The sequence below is a fragment of the Rhipicephalus sanguineus genome, chromosome 6, assembly GCF_013339695.2.
Source record: "Rhipicephalus sanguineus isolate Rsan-2018 chromosome 6, BIME_Rsan_1.4, whole genome shotgun sequence".
Taxonomy (NCBI): domain Eukaryota; kingdom Metazoa; phylum Arthropoda; class Arachnida; order Ixodida; family Ixodidae; genus Rhipicephalus; species Rhipicephalus sanguineus.
Window position 1 is genome coordinate 24,292,757 of NC_051181.1, and position 22,394 is coordinate 24,315,150.

The 22,394-nt window shown below is 47.3% G+C and overlaps 1 protein-coding gene and 1 pseudogene across 4 annotated transcripts in view; both read left to right on the forward strand.

Moving 5' to 3' along the window:
- The first annotated feature begins 1,345 nt into the window (after nucleotides 1–1,345).
- The window catches only part of LOC119395653 (solute carrier family 41 member 3), a 488,970-nt gene continuing 467,921 nt past the window's right edge, over nucleotides 1,346–22,394 (forward strand). For 3 of the 4 annotated variants that reach the window (XM_037662644.2, XM_037662635.2, XM_037662640.2), the window contains exon 1: nucleotides 1,365–1,601. Coding sequence is in view for 1 of the 4 variants with exons in the window: in XM_037662639.2 (XP_037518567.1) it covers nucleotides 1,537–1,601 (65 nt within the window). In the remaining 3 variants the exon portion in view is untranslated. Of the gene's footprint in view, nucleotides 1,602–22,394 lie in introns of all 4 variants that reach the window. The other variant, XM_037662639.2, reaches the window with a different exon arrangement.
- On the forward strand, nucleotides 13,464–13,946 carry LOC119395654 (uncharacterized; annotated as a pseudogene).

A 22,394-nucleotide genomic window follows, 5' to 3' on the forward strand; every position in this document is an offset into this window, starting at 1 on the left:
ACAGTGTAAGGTAGACGTAGTAAGCACTTTTTACGAAAAAGTCGAAAACCACTTATGTAAAAACTAGCGCATGCAAAACACATGGTAGGCACTTGTAACAAAAGAATACAAGGCAAGAAGCTTCGTAATATCGTTACGCGTGTTTTATTTTGATTTCACCCGCAAAGACTGTTAGAAACGCTCGCCGCAGACCACGCTACAATGTTTCTGAAGCCCCGCGATTGCTTGTTTCACATTTTTCTGCTAAGATTGAGCGCAGGACGCGAATAGCCTAGTTTATTCGACAGTTTACGCGGCCACCAGTGATAACGCTGGAATCTTCGAGAGCACTTGTATAAAAGCCGATGCGCTTTACCGCTTGGAAGGCCCCTCGATGGCTGACGACAGTTCTCGCCGCTATCATTTAACAGCGTGAATTGCTTGTACCCTGAGTTTTCATTTTGCAGGCAGAAGTTAGCTCAGATAAAGATTTTTTTTAATTGTTGAGGTTTAACGTCCAAAAGCAGCGATATGATTATAAGAGGCGCCGTATTGGAGGGTTCCAGACATTTCTACCACCAGGGGTTTTTTAACGTGCACCTAAATCTAAGTACATGGGCCTCGAGCGCTTTCACTTACACCGAAAATGCGGCCGCCGCGGCCGGGATTCGATCCTGCGACCTGCGGGTCAGCAATCGAGCGCCATAGCCACTAGACCACCGTGGCGGGGCATTCATATAAAAAGTTTCGTCTTTAATATACTGAGTGCCGACTTCTTCACCGCCACGACCACGTGACAGTATGGACGTTATAATCAACAGCTGGGTATATTCCATTCATTCATAATTCATAGCAGCATTTTATATACGATAAAATAGCAAACAAAGATCAGTGGTAAAGGAGGCAACTCGTATTTCTAACGGTAAAAAAAGCCGCCTGGAGCGTTTGTGAACACACAAAACAAAAAAGTGCAGCGAACCGCATTTCCTCCTCATCAAAGCATCCATTCATCCTGCCAATCATGCAGCACGGCACGCTGCTTTCTTCTGTCTTTTCATTATGGAGCCCTACCGTTGTACTTCGCGCGCTCGACAATTCAAGTGTATTTTTTTATGCCCGAATGAAGTGCGATGACTCAGTGCCCCTCGTGTGACTTCGCGCACTCTCTTTTTAAACTTTCGGCCACGCGAGAAATAAAGCGAACGAAATGCACTCTTACTGAACAAACGTTCGATCACTTCTGTACACGCAGGTGCATGTGCAGAGAGACGCTCCACGCCACACAAACCCACAGCTGCTGCGTCGAGCATGGAAAAAAAAATCGAGCACCTCTTTGAGCGATAGAAAGAGCCCGCGCATCGGCGAGTGTTTCTCTTTGGTGCTGACGTGCTGCGACAACAACTAGCGCACTCTTGAGCAGCTCTCGCTCTAGGCGGCTTTGAGGCTCCAAACAAGAATGCTTGTGTTCGTGCTTCTGTCGTTTTTGTGAGCCATGGACGTGACGCGCCGCTACTGGGAGCGCTTAAGGTCAAGCAGCCACTGACCGGGAAACGGATTATGCCGACCGACGGCGCCTCGAGGGTCTCGGCAGTCAGAGTCGCCTTTCCGACAGACCTACTACGGTGCGTACTGCTTCGGCGATACATCACGTACTCCGTCCTCTTGTCTCCGAGGTCATGCACTAATTAAAGCAGATGTCTTACTGTGAGTCGCGTCGGTAACGTACCGAGAAAATGGATAAATTTAGCGAGTTTTAATGACCCTGTCAACAGCTTTGCTTCTGTGCTCCACTGTCTCCTTTAGTGACTTAGAAAACGGCTGTGGTCTGAAATCATTCCTGTTAAATTCAATGTCTTGCCAACATCTCGATGAGCATGCTTTCTTGATCGAGTACCCAGCAAAATCTGTATGTCCTGTTACGCCTTGTAATCAGAAAATAATTTCATAATTGGACAATGTGTGACGTAGGAACGTTATTACAACGCAAATGTAGGTTATTGACGACATCAGGGCATTAAATCGTCGAAGAGCAGAAAATCCTTTTTTTTTTCAAATCCCATAAAAATGCACGGCTTCCATATAAAATACGCGGGAATTAGATAGTGTTATATAGTGAATAGCGCTTTAACCCACAACTTGCCAAGAGTATCGGAAGCGGATCAACGACCCCCGAGGTATACAAGCGCTCGATCCCCAAAACCTTCCATTAGTTTAGTTATTGAACTCTCGATTCCCAAGGCAACAGCCACTCAAACTCCAAACCTACAACTTGTGTACAATATCGAACCGTCGACCTCCGAAGTATCAAATTGATATGGAAATTAATATCGCTACTAATAAGGGGGGTCCGATTACGATTGACTGAAGCTGATGAAAAGGTGCGAAATAAACATATGGGTGCATATGGGGTTGGATCAAAATCGATAAGGTAGTTAAGATCCGATAACAGCTGCAACGACTCTGATAACGAGTGATAAGGTTTGAATGCGTTAAATGTGGTTTAATCGTGCTGAGGCCGGCCCGAATCGTATGCGATGTGGGCCCGATCGCTGTCGACCTTGTCCGATAAGAAACGATGATGGTCGGATGCAGTTCGAGTGGTCGAGCATATTTAAAAGAGATTAACCGGAATATTGCGGCTTCGAAAAGTTCGCCCGCGTTCGGGATTTAAATATCGTAGCTCTACAGCTGATGTCGCACCACACGCGATACCACACGGCACGCTATCACTTGGCTCTATTTCCTTGGACGGCACCCCAAGGACTGCGCAGTGGACCGCTTTTACCGTGAAGGTTCTGAATATTCTTACGTGTGTCGTAAGCTGTCTAGATGCGCCAGAGCTGTTTTTGTGAAGAATCAAAACATTTGTCATCTTATACTACTTTTATTTTAGGAAAGCTTGGGATCCTTTTGTCTTTTCACGTTATGATCGCGGACACCAAAGAGCCAGGATAAACTTCAGTATTTTTAAAGAGTAAAAACAAACTGCACAAGAAAGCCTAGTGCATCAAAAGAAAATTTTGAACATGTCTTTATCACAATGCCGTGATTATTATCACTGATTGACGTCGTGACTCTCTACGACAAGAAGTTGCCAACACTCCTACATGGCGCCCATTTGTCCATAAAAATCGATTCAGCAAATTTCAGAAAAACTTCTCACAAACTCGTATTTGGATAGCACACTAAGTCATACTAAGAGCACTTTTTACTGAGGAGAAGAAGCGTTATTTTGTGCACAATAGGTGGCAGGGGCCACCGTGAGTTGAATCATATTTGTAATGGATACATTGCCACATTTGCGTGCCTTTTGCAGAAGACGTATTGCTAAAAAGAGAGAGAAGAAACGTTGCGCCTCGACTTGTAGCCGGTCAAGTAAATATTCAGTGTAAAATAATCTGATGGGGTACTTAATTAGGGGATGCCGACATTCGTCAAATAATATTGTTGTGTGAGATGATAAATATGCCACTGTTGATTTGCAAGGAGCTTTAGAAACAGTGCATTGTTATCTGTACATTTCTGACGTCTTTGTTATATATAAAGATCGTAACAGGTTCATCCGTCTGAACTGTGTATGCGATCTCCCGAGGATTGTGAAATTTGCTATGCTTGTATTTTGGTACCCTCAAGACGCGCAGAGGAACCTATCACCGACCCTGCGACCACTGGCGAGAGTAACCGGCGAACGATCAGAGAAATAGGTAACGCTCATTTAACAGCCCACTGTACCAGACGTCCTTTCGTACGATCTCAGCACACAGCAAGGCGTATCTCACAGGCGTATGACACTGAAGGAAAAGCAATGAACTATTTGACGATGCCAGCATTCCACAGTACATAGTCGGAAATCGCTATGCGTGCCAATTACTAAGGCTCACTCATTTCTGCATTTGTGGCGGCAATTTCACAGCTCCTTCACGTGTACTAACCATTACAAGCAACGTATCCAAACCTGACTCCTCAAGCTGTGTAAAACATGTTCCAACTAGTCCGTGTCTCTGCATTGGAATCTGATTGTTACCTAGTACATTGAAATATAACTTAAGATCCAGCAGTAATGTTGCTTTTGAAACTACTCCGCGCAGCCCTGACATGTCAATATAGCTACACATCTATACATTCGCGCCCGATTGCTTCGTAAACGTGCCGCTATTACTGCGACACGTAAGTGTTTCATAAGAGTATGACCTTATATGGTCACGAAACAGTGCCGTTCTACAGTAACGTGTGAGGAAGTACCGGTTTTCTGAAAAAAATACAAAATGCTTTTTCTGTCAGAGTATTGCGACACACTGGTCGATGAGAAGCGAGCAGTGTGTTTACGCTTGTCGCTTATAATTTCGCAGACGCCACTGCGGCCACAAAACTATTCAAGCTTTCTTAAAAGCACTTCACCTAATTATTGCCGCGGCAACTCACGCAATCACAGCGGAGACTGAATAGATTGTGGCGATGAGGTGCGTTGTCTGTCGTCGCTGCAGGCGGTGCGTCGGTTTGCTGTTCTCCGCAAATTCGTCCATGGGCAATTCCGGGTTTCGAAACGGACTTTCACGACTGGTATGATTGCAGAACACCGCTTTGACATAAGGGGGTTCGCTTCAACTACTGTGCGAATTATATGATAACTCTGCCTTATCCCTTACACTAATCGTTAAAAACCTCTCAAGGGACCTTTCAAAGCACAGTGCTGGCTTATGTTAAGCCTTCATTATTAACGAGAGTCGCAAAGTGCGCTTGTTGACTGATCATTAGAGCACTTGGTTGCAGCGCGAACTCCACACAGGGAGAAAAGGATTAAGGCACGAAGAAGACATATACGCAGCGATACTAGCAACAGTTATGTTTACTTTTTTTTCCAGACCCGACCACCCGATAAACACCGCAAATGCGAAAGTGAACCAGGATGGCGTGGTGCTAACAAAATACATGCGCGAGGAAGTCACCTATATAACCGCATCATAACAAATGATAACCACAGAGAAACGGATTGTCAGCGTTTTCGCAGGAAACCTTACTCTTTAGTCGACAATGATGCCTATGGCTTGCTAACGCACTTATCACCAAGAACATCGATATGCTCAGCTTCTCGGCGGGTAATGTCGTTCTTATGTCGACCCAAAATGGTAGTCCTGTTAAATAGGGTTGAGAGCTGGGCTAGTTGGTGACTGATTATTACACCGTGTGGTGAAGGAGCGCACTTTTGACTGGACAAAGGGGACAAGTGTCGTGTCCTTCTTATCCCTCTCAAAAGTGCGCTACTTCCCATACGAACAGAAGGGTGAGGAAACCGTCCGGTGGCAGCTTCATAGTCTTTCTGTTGCCGTGCTCTCACACCTGCTGGTCATTTACACACCCACCGGTCTGTCCAACGTGGCACGAATGCCTTGCATTCTATGAAATTGCGCTTGTGGTTGATTCCACACTCTGTTTCTTTTCTGTCCTAGAAGGAATTGTTTTCAAACAGAGGCACCCTAGCTAATGGGGCACGGAAGATACCACCCTTATACTTTGCCCGTAGGGTCACTTTCTTGATATTATGAGACAGTTAATGGATACAGGGGAGAACTGCTGTGTATCTGTAGTCAGGAGTAGCGCGGTCTTGAGGGTCAGATTCGCTCCATCATGCTCGGGTTTTCTTGAGCTGCTTTTCTGCTACTGAGAACAATACGTGATCTCGATAGCCGGCTTGTTTTCGGCGTGACATCTGCTGCGAAAAACTGTCTCATCAAGTGACGGCAAGACTTCTTTAAAGCGTTATTGAAGAACATAGGTACCGGTACTGCCTCTGTTTACCAGTTTAGAGTGAAAAGGAAGAAGTGCTTTGTTAGTGCGAGGTGCGTAACACCAGCGTAACCGGCAGTCAGATCAGGTTAGCATGAGGTCAAGAACTCTAATGCGCAAAATTGCTTGCATATGTGGCCACTTGATTTATCTGAAGCGGGTGAGCTAAATGTAAATAGACCGGACGCTTACATAGCTAACATCTCACTATTCTGCGCTTAATTTGCACTCGTTATTTCATATCCCAAATGTTATTTTGTAACCGCAGTGCTATCTGTAATATAATGAATTTGTACCTATTACGTACTGCCGCAAGAGCGATCACAGAGCTCTAGAGCGGGGAACCTTCCTTGGAAGCACCATCTTTCCACTAAAACGAAAGGTCTGCATGGAGTGTCGTTACAGTGAACCACTCTACAGATGCAATTGTTTTACCGTGGCTTCGCCACTGCTCCCAGTGGTCCTGTAACACGATATGGACATGCACAGCCCACGTTGAACGTGTGAGCTTTCGTCGTATTCCGCTATATCGTACGAGAGCTGCGTCCCAGGCAGCACAGAAGGGATTAAATCACGTCTTCTTCAGCGTTTTATCCGTTTATCCTTCCTGTGGCGTTCTTGATGAAACGCCTAAATTCGTTTAGAATCTGTTTTATCCTGTCTGTTCCTAGGATCGATGTTTGTTGGCCATATCTGCTACCTGAGATGATACTGCAGCAACAGCAACATCTATAACGATGTGCACGAATCGTATAGAAGTGGCCAAAGTATATTCGCTTGATGTGGCCTGAAAAAAAAGAGAATTACGAATGCCGTGCCGGGACATGTCGCCTTATCTCGAACCACATGCACCCACTGAGTAAGCGTCGATAAGCTATTCGTGCCCTTTATCACCAACTGGAACGAACTCCGCGAATAAGTCGAAATCTGCTTTAGCAGAGTGCAACTTTGGCGAGTTGGTACATAGCTTAACGAAATATTTGTGGCGGGACTGACTGAGTGGAAGAAAAATGAGAGAAGACAGAATACCCGCGCCCTGTTCTGTCTTCTCGTCATTTACTTTCTCGTTCTGTCACGCCAGAAATATTTTATTGCGATAGCAATTATGGACACTCTCGGCTGGTTTTTGCCGTCGTCAGGCGCCGTCATGTCGCGTATATATATATACACCCTAGTGAAAATATCGTGGGTTGGTGGATGCTGGAAATCTTGGTGGACATGGTGGAAACATTAGTGGACAAGGTGGAACGAATAGTGGATGTGGTGGAAGCTGTGGTGGTCATAATGGCTGATGATGGCAAGAGTGAAAAAAAATGGTGGCAGATGGTGGTGGTGGTGGAAAGCGTCTTTTGGTGTTAAGTGGAAAATGCTGGCTGATGGTGGCGATGAAAATATGTTTTGGTGGATGGCTTAGTGAACAAGCTGGATGATGGGGTATGGTGGTGGCACGATGGAAGTGCACGTGACATTATGTGAAATCCCTGTCATTTCTAATGTTTTCCTGTTGAATGTGCAGAAAAATATGTTTACAGTTCAAAGATGTCAACGCCGATCATTACGCTTTCTAGCACGCTCTTTTTTATTCGTGCGGCGTCAATAACACCCTCAAGTTTTGTGGTGCACAGCAGCCGTAACGTTTAGGTTTTACGCACGTACTTTTCAGGTTTACATCCGCGATGTGTTCCTGTATTGTGATATTTGCAAGTCTAGAGGGGTGTCGGTGTCAACAGCGACAGTAACTACTAACTGTGTCACATCGCCGCGCAGTTGTGGAGAAGTAAGTGAGCTCTGGCTGCGCAATTGCCCCTTCCAGCGGGCAGACCAGAAAACAGCCGCCGCTTGATACCTCCACGCTAGAAACGCAACTCTGGCAATTCTTGCACACTCACTTACCTCGAGCGGCACTTTTAAGGTAACAGTGAAGTGCACGCGAAGCTAAAATGCACCAATTTTCTCTCCGCCTGCGTCGATTATAAGCCCCACCAAGTATGACTTCCACCATTATATTCTACCACCATGATTTCCATCAAAGGTTAGGCATAGCGTACCGACCGAGTTCATGTACGTGTCATCGGCGCTTCGGGGTTTCAGGATACACGATTTCGGTGAGTACGAATCGGCTTTACAGCACAGCTGTGGCATCGGCTAACCTAAGTGAAGCATTTTAAAGACGATAGTCTTTCTGGGAACTTAAAGGCAGAAATTTTGGGTCTGTCTTTCTGTTTGTCGGCACGTCCCTCGATTCAGCCACTCGGCAAAGTTGAACCACTTGCCCAAGGGCAGCCGTCTTGAACTGGTATGGCTTGTTCATACCTGTGAACGTTGTCGATCAAAAAGTAAATATCATGCATATCTGAGGCGCAACATCACTAGGTAAGTATTAGGTGGCGTGTTCCTTTAATAGAAAATGCATACATAGTAATTTTAAGGACCCTAGTTTCGTAAGCTGCGCTGAAAATGCATAAGAATGGAAGCTTGAGCGAGTTGGTATGCGTTCATCTTTGTTGAAACAGCGCTCACTAAGACGACGACGAAGTAAAAAGAAGGCCAACCAGGCAGGGCCTGTCCTGTGCCTCTTTACTTCGTCGTCGTCTAGTGAGCGCTGTTTTCAACAAGCTGAAAATGCGACTGCGCTGAAATTTGCCTTCCTCCGTGCCCTTCGCACGTCTCATTGTTGTTGTTCGGTTTCGGTTCTGATTGCACTGTACGAATGCCATGGGTGGTGTTGAAAAAGCTTTAGTTTTGAGAAGGCCAAGAAGGTGAAAAAAAAATATTTAAAAAATGAAAAAGCAGCGTTGTGGGCCGGCCTTCAGGCTGCCGGTTGTGGGCTGCCGCTCTGGCGTTCCTGTTTTACCCAGGCGACGTGTAAATAAAAGAGTGTGTGGAGAGTACTCGTTGAGTGCGGACGTTTCTCTGCTTCAGCGCTTTCGCGCCAAAACCGCGTTTTCGGGCTGGCTGGCGTCCCGCCGGTCGCGTTGGTCACCGCCGGTCTTCGCCTGCTGCTGCGCAGGGACTACCAGCACGCAACACAGCACTCATGTTTCCCTGAACTATTGCCAGATGGCGTCCATATCTCACACAGCGCCTCTTCTATCGTCTTTACACGACATTTGCAGCGAAGCACGCAGATTACGCGGCCCAATTTTTTTTCTTGTGTACGGTTTCCGCAAAAGAAGAGATGAGCATCAATGCGACGCGCTTCCAGCAAACACCTCCGGTCACCAACCGCCGCCGGTCGCACTCGCCGGCACTTCTCTGACTCGTATGCGAGAACAGAGGCTTGTCAATTCGTACGCCGTACTGAGCCAATATCATGGCATATTTTGCCCGCGCACTCTGTTTTTGGCCCCACTGTTATGTAGTTGTAGCTAATGATACAGCGTCAGATATGTGCGCTGGCTCGGCCGCGCTGTGCTGCGCGAAAAAACATCACAATATTCAATCAATTGTACGCGCGTACTTATGGAATGAGATTAGAATCGACATAAAGGCTCTGCACATGTCGTCCTTTCGAAAAAGCGAGAAACGGCTATTAAACTTGGCAGCAACAGCCAGTAAATTACACCCCCTTCTCGGTCAACATGACGTTCTTTTTTTGGGGGGAGTTAGGTTGTGAATTGTAAAAGAGTTAGCGCTGATGCCATTATCGACATGCCATTCTTTACCAGCAGCAGTTTCTTTGCGTTTAATAACCATACAAATTTTAGTAGGAGGCGAAGATCGCGTCCGTCTCGAGTACGAGACGAGACATACATAGCCGAGGCCAAACGGTGTATTCGTATGTTGACTAACCATTCTACAATGTGGAAACCATATGTCAGAGTGGCGTACAATAAAGAAAAAAAAGTCAGAGTGGCGTAGTGGTAGAGTACTCGGCTCAGGATGCGAAGGTCGCACGTTCGACTCCTACTGCCGGGAGTTTCTTTTTTTGCATACGGCTGTTTTTTTTTTTTTTTGTACTAATGCATGTGTGACAGCTAGGCACGATGGTCCTGACGCTGTAGAGCCGTTTTACGATACGTGATTCTCCAGCATCCAGTATACACCATATGCCACCATCTTCCAGCACCATAATCCACCATAATGATGGATGGTGGATTCCACCATTCCAGATGGTGGACACATTTCCAAAAGGGCACACAAAGGCCACAAAGAAAAATTATTCAGAATTTTTTTCCGAAGCGCGGAATCGAACGCGCGACCTCTCGCTTCGCAGCGCGCGGCGTTAGCCGGCTAGGCCACGAGAAGTACGTCTTTCAGCATGCTAACGGCGAGCTATTATATACACCATTTACTTCAGCATGCTTTCTTGGTCACCAGCGAGCTGGTGCGAGGAGCGCGCTTTAGAGTTCGTCGCCCCGCTCGCTGCGATGCGCGCGCACCTCCGGTGCACTTCTGCCTACAGAGCGTGGTCGCCTGCGTGCGCGCTTATCTCGGGGGAAGGTGGGGGGGAGTTATACGTCTTGTGCTTTCCCCGCGATATCCGCGCTGAAGTTACAGAGCGTACGGAGGTCACTTCGCTCACTGCAGCGGCCGCGTTTGCGAAAAAAGCGCCCTATTGAAACAGAAAGAAGTAACAACCTTGACAGTTGTTACCTCGCGCTCATTCTGCGTGTGTTCTTTTCGTGCGCCCTTTGCGCTTGACCGACGCTCTGAAAATTTCGAGCTGCTTTTCGTTCGTCGCGTTACATTCCAATTTGTTGCTGTCGCATTCATTGCTTCGCCGTTGCGCCGAAATTGTGACTTTTTGTTAAGATCGAAATCTCTTCGTTACCCTCCTGCCAGTTCTACCCGCGTAGTCCAATGGCCAAATTCTACCTTTATAACGTCGTTAAGTAGGCATACACATTTAAAATAGGGGGAGAAAAAAGATCACGGCAGAAGCTGCGCATAAGTGAAACATTCAACGAGAAGCCCACAAAGAGAGTTTTCTAGGTGATATTGAAGAGTGGCACGACGTTCGCAAACGAGAGAAGCGAATGGACAGCTATGTTCATTCTGTAGAAGTCGACGAAAACATACCGAACTTGGTCTAGTGATGGAAGAACAACGAGTGCTGACGCGTTCACAACTCGCAAGGCAGATTTTGTGCGCCCCTGCGGCTAGCGCCAGCAGAGAACCTTCAGGGCGGCAGGATATGAGATGCAATAGCGTAGGGCATGCTTAAAGCCGGAATATCTCGATAACTTCCGTTCTTTCGCAATGACAAAATAAACTGTGAAATATTGAAAAAAAGAAACAATTGGACTGACTACTAGCAGTGGTGTAATACATGCAAATAATGGTACCCCAAACACAAACTTCCGGCGGTCCAAACATATTTTGAACAGTACACGTGGTGCACGGGGTTCGTTGCAATTTTTTTCTGTGTTAGTGTATTTACAGCAAAGGTAAAAAATTTGGCTTTATTCGTCCGTTTCTCTTGTTGTGGCAAGGTGATACTACGCTGAAGACTGGTGATACAAATCTAGACGTGTGTAGGGTTGGATTTGTTCATAGTGCGTGCCTAATATATTCATAGAGATCGCAACAAAAACAGACAGGGAACAGAGCGTCTTTGTCTCCTCTATTTTTATTGGGCTCCCTAATGGGTCATGCTGCACATCACTTTCCTCGCTGCAGTATCTGCTACAAAGCGCTCTGGACAACTTCCGTCTGTATTTGCAGAAAAAAATAGGTACAGTATGTCGCTGCCGAACAAACAATGATACCCGGAAATGTCCACTCAGCCATCTCCACCCTGAATCACTTTGTAGAGCGAATTACTGTAGGTTAAATTATAATTGTTAGCGAAGCATGCGTCGTAAAAACTTAAGTATTTTATACTTAAAACGCCCCGCCTTCGCTTTCATGCTCGGGCAACACCACCTGCAATATTGGTTCGGGCCCCTGTCGGGCCCGATCTGCGGTCGGGCCGGGTAGGTTAAATTTTTTCTTGGTTTCGGGCCGGGACGGATCTCAGTTTAGGTCATCGGGCTGAGTTCGGGCGGGTGAGCGAAAACGGGCCCTTGCCGAAATTCACGGCCGTGCAGTGCTCTAGGACCGAGCCCGTGCAGTCCTCTACTTTTTTTCTTGCTCTTGAAATAAATAATATGCTTGGTTATCACAGTGCGTGCTAAGGCTTTACAGTCGACTGAACCAATGTTTCGGAACTCGGAATGACTACATTTTGAGGTGAGGTGAGGTGACCGACCGACCGGCCGACCGACCGACCGACGGACTGACATTACATATCGAAACAGGTTGCCTTGTATGAATTTTGACAAGTGCTTAACGACCACAAAAACCCGCAGTCTCTGCCTTGCGTAATTCCCGAACTACTTTATAGAGCGATGGCCGCTGCGCCTACTTTGAGTCACATTGCGGCCGCTGGATTGCATGTGCGTATGTGCGCTGACGATACGAATATTTTCTTTTCATCAGGCAATTTGATATTGCTTGAGGTCAGTGTAAATAATTATCTAAGCCATCTTTCAACTTGGTCAAGGCAAAATGAACTGCGCTTGAATGCGAACAAAAACGGCAGGCCTGCGTGGATAGCGCAGCACAGTCACAACGAAAGCTGGAAGAGTGGCATTTCTAGAGCCCGTTATGAACTCTCTTCTGGCTATTAATAAAAGTACACTAGCAACTTACCCATAACGCCACAAATCATAATTTTTGTGAAGTTGGGAAGCACCCACCACGACATTATTCGTCATTCTGCGGAGAAGCGATTTACTATCTGTAAGGCATCATGTGCACTTTGTTGATGCGACGGTTGATGACGATGAAGATTTATGGCTGAGCCCTTTGTAACTGGTTGGAAGCTTTAGAACACCCACTAGTTACGTAATTCGCATTGTGTGACGCCCGGTCGTTATTGAACTCTCCCACCGCGCTTATAACATACGAGAGAAATATTGACAGAGTCAGAATTAACATTATTGAGACCTTGAAAAAATGGATCATGAGAGCCTTATGGGCTTCCTTGGCAACCAGTAGAAGTGCACTGCGAGGAACCCACTACGCTATAAATCATATTTTTTTGTGAAGGAGGGAAGCAGCCACTATGCAATTTTTCGTCATTCTGCGGAGAATCGTGGTACCCGGTAAATACCTGTAAGACATTATGTTCACTTTGTTGATGCTGTGGCTGATGACGATGAAGAATTAATGGCAGATCCCCATGTAATGGGTTGGAAGCATTCAACAACGCTCTCGTTGCGCAATTCACATTGTGTGACGCCTGGTTAAAGAATTCGCGTTGTGTGACTCCTGGTTGTTATTTTACTCTTCCACCACACTACATTACATATGTTAATGTAGTTCCTTCCCGACATCAAGCTGGTAAAGGGTCATTTTGCAATGGAATTTGAAGCACCGACATGTTTGTGCGACAACTGGTGATGCGATTTTTTTACCTTAAGGATGTCTGCCACCCGTTTCTTCTGGCTGTTATACGGAACCGCCTTTCTCACCATCTCCCTTTTCTTTTTGTCACAACAAGAGTGCCGGAAGAATCGCAATTATGGGGTTTCTTGAAAGAAATTGTCGACACTGTCCATTTTTTGAAAGCCAGATTCACGCTAGAGTACTGGTACAACGTGGACAGAAAGACGCTAACCGCTGCACTTGTAGACACCCTTTTCCCCGAACCTGTTTACCGACAGCAATATTTATCTAAATCTGGTCATGACGTATTCTGCCGTGTACGTAAAATGTGTATATCGCCAGCTGTGAAAACGTTTTTCTTTTTCTTTAAGATGCACACATCCACTTTACCCGTAAAGACATGGCTTCATGCAAAAGGGATATACGTGCCCTGGTCTGTAAATTGCAGGCTATGCAACGAGCCTGAAACAATCGAGCATTGTTTTATTCATTGCCGTGATGCATTTCATTTCTGGGACATTCTTAAGAGAACCCTCAGAAAAGAATTTCCAATTACATCGCATGGTGTTAGGTTCCTCCCGTTCAAAAAGAGCACCAACAATAGTGAACCATATGATTTAATCATGCTGTTAGGTCTATATTCGCTATGAAGAAGCCGCATGATTGACAGACACGCTGAGCCACCTCGCTCGACAAGGTCTGTCTTCCGCGAAGAAGCAGCTAACGTGCGTAGTGTTGCTGAGACTTTTGATCCGGTTCCGGAGTGGCTTGCACTTCTGGACGCTTGTGTTTGTTTACCGGACTTTTGAAGATTCCTTGGACTATGTGAAATTGAGTGTTCTGTGCATATGTGCATGTGAGTGTAATTCTAAAGCGATGAATTATGTTGTAATAGATGGCGAGATTTGATGGCATTATTCCCATGCATTAAAGAGAAAAAAAAAGACATGGCACTGAGGTAGAACACTGGGTTCCCACGCAGAGGGTGCAGGGTCGAACCTCGTTCCACCCCGGATATTTTCTTTATTTATTTTTCTTTATTTAGAGCGATAGTGGTTACTGACACCGGCGGCGGCCGACAACTACGGCGCCAAAAACGGCCCTTGTTGCGACCTCATAAAAGCTTTCGCTGCAAAACAACCTATATGATATTCCGACCTATAAACAAACCTATCAGCAATATACCTGTAAAATCTGAAGGAAATTGCATCGCACACGTTAGGGAACAAAAGTTTCTTGTGTGTGGTTTCAGGAGGAATTAAACTGGAACACACGTGTGAGTCATCTGATTTCCGCATTAGCGCCAGTAGTTGGTTGTTTTTTCAGAACAATGCACTTATCCCATTGAGGTTAAAAATAAGTATTTACTATGCATTCTTCCATTCTAAAGTAACCTATGGGATGTTAGTCTAGGGAACGACATCGCAAGGGCCATAAGCTAATAACTATACAAAAGAAAATATTGCGCTGTTTCGAAAAATACAGAGGAAACCTACAATACTTGCGCATTGCTCCGCTATTCATTAAACATTGCATACTCAGAATGGATCAGTTATATCATTTTAAATTGCTTCAGTTGATTCAAAAGAATAAGCTATATGAAGAAAGTTGTACCGAAAGACCACACCACCGTTTGCGAGAACAAAAAGAAACCAGTTCCTACAACAAGAACCAAGTATAGAAAACAAAGTGTTGCGTACCAGGTACCTCATGTTTTAAATACCCTTGAAGGTCAATTGAACTTTAGGGCTAGTAGAGCGGCTTTAAGAAAGAAATAAAGAGCTTATTATTTCCACCGGTATGCATTATTAAAACTACTTAGTGGAGTTTCATGCCTCCGCTAATGCTTAAATTGTTCATAAGTTTGTATTTTGATTACAGTAATGCACAGTGTAATTAGGTGCATCTACATGCATTTTGCGTCTCTCAGTTTTGAAGTTTTTGATCGATTTCGTTTGGCTGTGTATTTCTACGAGAGCGACCTCTAATTCTTGAAATGTGTTATGTAAACTTCTTCTTTTGTTTGTGTGTGAATTTTCATGTGTACACTTGCGAGTTGCTTGTTGTCCATTTTTCTAAAACCAATGCATTGAATATGTATATATTTTTTGGCTGTGTTTATGTCGAAGTTTAGGCACTGTCACGAACTGCGGAGGGACAGGGGCCTTTGTCCAGCTGCCTTGGCTTTAGCCCTTGCCCCTGCAGTGAGCTCTGTATTCTGCTTACTGTGAATAAAGTGCTACAGTGGCGTGCCACACAGCCACGCCTCTTTTTTTTCCTTCATGGTATTTGTCACACACAGTGCACAATAAGAGCACAAATAAAGCCAGCAAAAGTACAATCACATAGCGACAATAAGCGCTCAAGCGCTACTAAGCGCACACATATCATGAACCAACACCAACTCGCCCAACTTTTTACCTTACTCACTCAATGGCTAACAGAACGTGCTGTAGAACGGTGAGAGTTCTTCACATCGTGTTATACTGGAAAGGTGGTGAGGCCGAGCACCTCACCAAGAGGGGGTACCAGTCCGGTCTAAAGTCCAGGTCGTCATAAATGTCCTTTAGCTGAATAGTCATGCGAATGAAGTGCATGCTTGAAGAAATGGTGGGTTCTGCGTTACGGTCCTGCATACGTGTCTTCCATAGGCTATGCATACCCATGAGGAAAAACATATCATATGGCACTTCATCAAGCGATGTTGGTATAAGATAACGCATCGTGTGAGAATTGATGGCACAGCTACGCCTCTGCTTGGAGGTGCACTGAAAGTAACTTTCATGCTTCCCAAAAATACGCGTCCTGTATACAGGTGTCACAGTACGACATATATTATCGCAGTAATATTGCGTGGTACAAGCGTACATTGCCATCGGGCGTCACACCATGTCTGTCTGTTTGTTTGTTTGTTTGTTTGTTTGTTTGTTTGTTTGTTTGTTTGTTTGTTTGTTTGTTTGTTTGTTTGTTTGTTTGTTTGTTTGTTTGTTTGTTTGTTTGCCTTAAGGAGACTGGCTCATATCCACGAGGGGGATTGGCCACACCACACCATGTCAATATCATAACGACTTAGTGGTTTAAAGACAGCCACCCATTACAAAAGGCACACACATTACTGCGCGTATTCCCTTAACACCACGTAGTGGGTGCTTCGCAACATCGAAAAAGTTTCTCGCGCATAATTGCTCCTGGTTTAAAGTATGCTACCCATTACATAAGGCACACACCTTAGTGCGCGCATTCTGTTAAACACTCGTAGTGTTCGTGTGCGCGCTAGGGGCAGGATATCGCTATCGCGTTCAACTCTTAAAGGCGAAGCTTAAGCGTCCCCCAATTTTTTTTGTCTCCCTCTCGTTTGACACAGCGACAACAGACAAAGCTTGCGTTTCAAAACCAAGTCTCACTCATAATGCGGCCTCTTTTAATTCTCCTGTTGCGACCGGAAACGATGCCGTTCATGAACGATGAGTGGCCGCAGTCCTAAAAATGTGCAACAAAATCGCGACTAAATGTTGCCCCGCCATATTCTTACATTCCTGCGTGTTTCTTTTTTTGAGTACATTGGGCTGGGAGCCACCGCGCTCTCACTCGGATCGCAACAATTCGGAGCCCGCTCTCTATCTAAAAGAGACAGAAAGGGTGTTCGAGCCGAACGCCAGCAATGGGAGGCAGGAAGATTACGCGCGCATCTTCCGTTGCAAACGGACAGGGCGCGCAGGCGCATAGAGTGGCGGCGGACATCACGCCTGAACAAAAGCTGCAGCACTCACGCGATCAGATTTCGGCCGCGCTTCGACGTTGCAGTGGGAGCGCCTCGGAGGGCTCCCTACTGGAGCATGGTGCTCCGAAGGAGCTTCAGACAAATGTACGCGGAGCGCTCTATTTCGGGCAGCCAAATATGACGCGCGTCGCCAGAGTGCTCTGGAGCGCTCCAAAGTGACCAGCCGAGTGTGCCATTAGTTTCTATAAAGCTTCCGTGCTGCCTCCTATAGATCCCCGAAGCCACACAGCGTTTATCACAATAGGAAGCAATACACTTCGCGTCCTACAAAGAAGAATGGTCTCCTTCACTCTCTATATTTATAAGAGCTGCTCGCTGACTTACTAAGCCATTGTGACCGTTGAAATTTTCGATATAATGGTATTATTCTTTAAATGAGCTGAGAAAATTATAAAATGATAGTCGCATAAACAACAGAGCCCACAAAAGCTTATGCGTCATTCGCGTGTGCTATTCGTTTCGTCACTCTCCTTTTGTTCATTTTCACAGAGCGAATTCAATACACAATATCCGGCTCGCATAATAACACTCAGCTATGTTATTTCTCGAAGCTCATTGAAAATAAACTTCTGAATGCAGCCTGTCTGTTAGTTTAAACGGCCACTAAATTCAAACAATAAATCACTTTAGGGCGTTCGATTATGGCCACCTGTGTGGTCTTTTTTTAATCTCCACTTTTAAACCCCGCCACCAGAATGTGAATGTGACTTCACTCAGGTCAACGTATTTGCTTTTCATTTAAGGCGGAAAGTTGGGCTAGTTGGTAACGTGAATAATAGCACATGTTTACTAGCGAAAAAAAGACGTGGACGAGAAGGAGGAATACAGGATAACGCTAGTCCTGTATTGCGCGTTGTCCTGTATTCCTTCTTCTCGTCCACGTCTTTTTTTTCGCTAGTAAACATGTCCTATTATTGCTTTTCATATTTCCGCTCCAACAGCTCATGAAAATATCCTTAAACTTGCTGTGATGTCTATAGCTCCCTTAAAACACTGCTTTGGGCGTATAAATTAGGCACGCCATAGCAGACCCCACCAACCTACGACATCACTGTCGGTTAGCGCAGAAACCTGAAGGTGGCGTCGGCACCAGTCATCACCAGAGAACGTTGACATTATTAGTAAGGGGCTCAGGCAGGGTCGTCATTTGACCCCGCTGTTATTCGTGCTGTACATTGTGAGGATGGAAAAAGAGCTAGAAGGTAGCAACATTGGTTTTAATCTGTCACGCAAAAGGCCGGCGTGATGATTGAGCGTCAGCTCCCAGGTTTATTTTATGCTGATGATATTGTCTGATTTGCTGACAGCCGAGATGACCTACCGCGGCTGGCAGATACGCGTGGAAGGTAAGGTAAGCTGGACTACAATTTAGAGTGTGAGGAAGAAGACCGGCAAGCATGAAGGCCCATCGCCATCGGCTGGCACAGACCGACAATTCGCTCTCTGGCTACGCCCTACGCGCTGCTGCTACGATCGTAGCTCTCGTAGAATCCTCAATAAACCCCCCGTAACAAGTGGTGGAGGTGCGGGGTAAGCCAATCTGGAACTACGCAACGGGAAACTCGAGCCCGCCTCTACAATGACGGAAGGGGGACCAATGCAGCAACAACAACCCGGTGCCACGGTGACTACCGTGCTCTGCCCTGGCCCGTTCCCTCAACGCGACCCCCCCCAATCTTCAGCGGTGCAGAAGAGCAAGATGTGAAAGACTGGCTCGCTGAATACGAACGAGTGAGCGTGATAAACCGCTGGGACGACGCAGCAAAGCTCAACTACCTGTCATTTTACTTGAGCGGTGTCGCCAGCGTGTGGCATCGAAACCACCAACGTGACCTCCCGACATGGGCTGCCTTCAAAACTCACGTGACGGAGGTATTTGGGCGCCCCGCCGTTCGCAAGCTTCGAGCTGAGCAACGTTTGCGTGCTCGTGCGCAGCAGAGCGGTGAGAATTTCACAAGTTACATAGAAGACGTTCTCAACCTCTGTAACCGCGTTGACGTAGCAATGACCGATGCCGAGAAGATTAGGCATATGATGCCTTTCAGATGCTGCTGGCGAGCAACCCATCAACAGTCTCTCACATAGTCAGCCTTTGCCAAAGCTTCGATGAACTGCGCTAAACAACGTACAGCCACCCCCCAATCTCTACCATCCGCGACTTCAATGTCCGGCTTGGCTGTTGCTCCCGATCACACGTCCCTGCTGCAACAGATTAAGGATTTCGTTCGAGAAGAAGTCGCTCGTCAGCTTTCGCTGATGCCGCTTATTCACGGCCAGTCGAGTTCTCCATTGGCGCCAGCTCTCCAGAACATCACCAGGGATCAGGTAGCCGATCAAGTTCCACCTTCTCTCCTTCAGGCTCCAACTTCTGCTCCACTGACGTACGCTGAAGCCGCTTCGAGGCCTGTGCTACAAAGTTACGGCCCACGTCGCCCACATATGCGCCCGCCAGTGCCTCCACCCGGCCGACCAGCAGCAGTGCAGTACGCACGAGCTGAAGATCCTTGGCGCACAGAAGACAACCGTCCTACCTGTTTTCATTGCGGTCTTCCTGGGCATGTGGCACGTTACTGTCGCTTTCGTGTACCGAACGTCTCCAACAATATGCGTCCACCATGGGTCACGTATGCGCCACGTCAGCCCCGCCGTAGTTATTCGGACGACCACGAATCTGCTCCTGTCGCTGAGGCACCATTCTCCTCCCGCCGTTCGCCTTCTCCTTAACGCCGTTCCCTTTCACCCATGCAACGACGGCGGAGCCCTCTGCACCAGAAAAACTAATTACGCAGTTTAGGAGGCAAGAACTGCGGTGCCAGCGAAATGTCTAAGGCCTCAAATTTCCCCGAAGAACGTTATTGATGTCGCCATAGAAGGAATACGGATGCTAGCCCTCGTTGACACTGGCGCTGCTCTTTCAGCAATTGATGCCCGCATTTGCCGCCGAATCGGAGAAGTGACGACACCACTTTCTGGACTATCTCTTCGTACCGCCCACGCACAGCACGTCGAGCCGTCCGGCGCCTGCACAACCCGTGTCGTCATTCAGAATGTCGTCTATGTCATCGAATTCATCGTTTTGCCATCATGTTCTCAGGACGTGATATTAGGCTGGGATTTTCTCTCTACGCATCATGCGATCATCAATTGCGCCCGCGCCGAAATCGAGTTGTTTCCGTTTTCACCAGATATTATCAATGCCCACACAGACTCTTGTTGTAAAATCGCAGTTTCTGAAGACACCGTTATACCGGCCTGGTGTACTGCTCTTGTGAGCTTCTCTTGTACTTCGATCAACGACGGCACCTTGCTTTTCGCACCCTCTGACCTTTTACTTCGCCGCCGATCACTACCACTGCCGTTTGCCGTCCTTCAGTTCAATGCTGGCGCCTCTGTGATGTACGTGTCAAACCCAACGGCCGCACCAGTCACCCTGCGCCGCCGTGAAAGCCTAGGGAGAGCCGAGCCACTGCCATCTTCTTCAATTTTCGACATCATGGAAGAGTCCGCTGACCTAGCCGCCCTTGAGACCTCGCCTCCTCCGTCAATGCCGCGGTCTTTCACACCAATTGTTGCAAGCGACCTTACGACGACGCAGCGCGACCAGCTTCTTCGCTTGCTCGAAGGCTTCTCATCCTCGTTTGACTCCCACGCAACGTCGCTTGGCCGCACGACGGCTGTGTCGCACACCATCGATACTGGAAGCCATGCGCCCATTCGCCAGCGCCCTTACCGAGTATTGGTGAGCGAAAGGCACGTTATTGATGAGCAGGTGAAAGACATGCTCCAACGTGGTGTCATTCAACCTTCCAACAGTCCTTGGGCCTCGCCAGTCGTCCTGGTTCGGAAAATAGACGGTACCATACGATTTTGCGTCGATTATCGACGGCTTAACAAGATTAGCCGAAAGGATGTGTATCCGTTACCCTGTATTGATGACGCCCTGGACTGTTTGCAGGGTGCGGAGTTCTTTTCTTCCTTGGATCTCTGCTCTGGCTACTGGCAAGTGCCAATGGCTGACGCTGACTGTTCGAAAACGGCGTTCGTATCACCAGACGGATTGCACGAATTCACTGTAATGCCGTTCGGTCTCTGCAACGCGCCCGCGACCTTTGAACGCATGATGGACGGCATCCTGCGCGGACTGAAGTGGCGCACTTGACTCTGCTATCTTGATGACATTGTCGTCTTTTCCCCAGATGTTTCGACTCATCTGCACCGTTTACATCAAGTTTTGACCTGTCTCCAGAATGCTGGCCTCCAGCCCACTACTCTGAAAGCACTACGCAGCTTTATTGGCCTATGCTCATATTTTCGACGCTTCGTTCGCAATTTCGCTAATGTCACCGCACCCCTGAATGCACTTCTCCACGGCGACAATGAACTGTCTACCTGGTCGGAAGCCTGTGATCACGCGTTTACGACTCTTCGCCGCCTGCTTACATCTCCGCCAATCTTGCGCCACTTTGATCCCAGCGCACGAACAGAAATTCACACTGATGCCAGTGGTGTTGGCCTTGGTGCTGTGCTCGCACGACGTAAGGACGCCAACACCGAATACGTGCTCGCCTATGCCAGTCGAGCACTCACGAAACCTGAGACCAATTACTCCGTCACAGAAAAAGAGTTCTTGGCTATCATATGGGCTCTTCAGGAATTTCGCCCCTATCTTTACGGTCGTCCTTTTGACGTCGTAACGGACCACCACGCTCTTTGCTGGTTGTCGAACCTCAAGGACCCTTCAGGCCGCCTCGCTCGTTGGGCTCTCCGAATCCAGGACTACGACATCCGCGTCCTCTATCGCTCTGGCCGCCGACACTCTGACGCTGACGCCCTTTCTCGTTTTCCCCTCATCTCAGACGACAGCACTTCTACTCGCGATCAAGATATGTCGCCGCTTGACATCCTGGACATGGCCTCAGAACAACGAAACGACCCATGGATCGCCACCATTTTGAACTTTTTGTCAAGCCCTCCGACAGCGTCGGCACCTCGCGCACTGCGACGCCAGGCACAGCATTTCGCTATCCGCGATGGACTTTTATACCGCCGCAACTACCACAACGACGGCCGCACATGTTTACTAGTCGTGCCCCGTAATCTTCGACAAGAATTGTGCTCCGCTTTCCATAATGACCCCCAGAGTGGTCACGGTGGAGTGTCTAAGACGTACATGCGGTTCAGTCGACGATATTATTGGCGGGGCATGTACAACTTCGTCTGCAAGTACGTCCGCTCTTGCATCCCCTGCCAACGACGCAAACCAGTCTCGCACCTCCCCACAGCACCTCTCCAGCCACTCCCATGCCCACCCCTCCCGTTTGACCGCGTCGGCATCGATTTATACGGGCCCCTTCCATGCACTGGTGCTGGACACCGATGTATTGTCGTTGCCGTAGATCATTTGACAAGGTATGCTGAAACCGCCGCCTTGCCTGCTTCAACAGCAAAAGACGTTGCATCGTTTATTCTACACAAC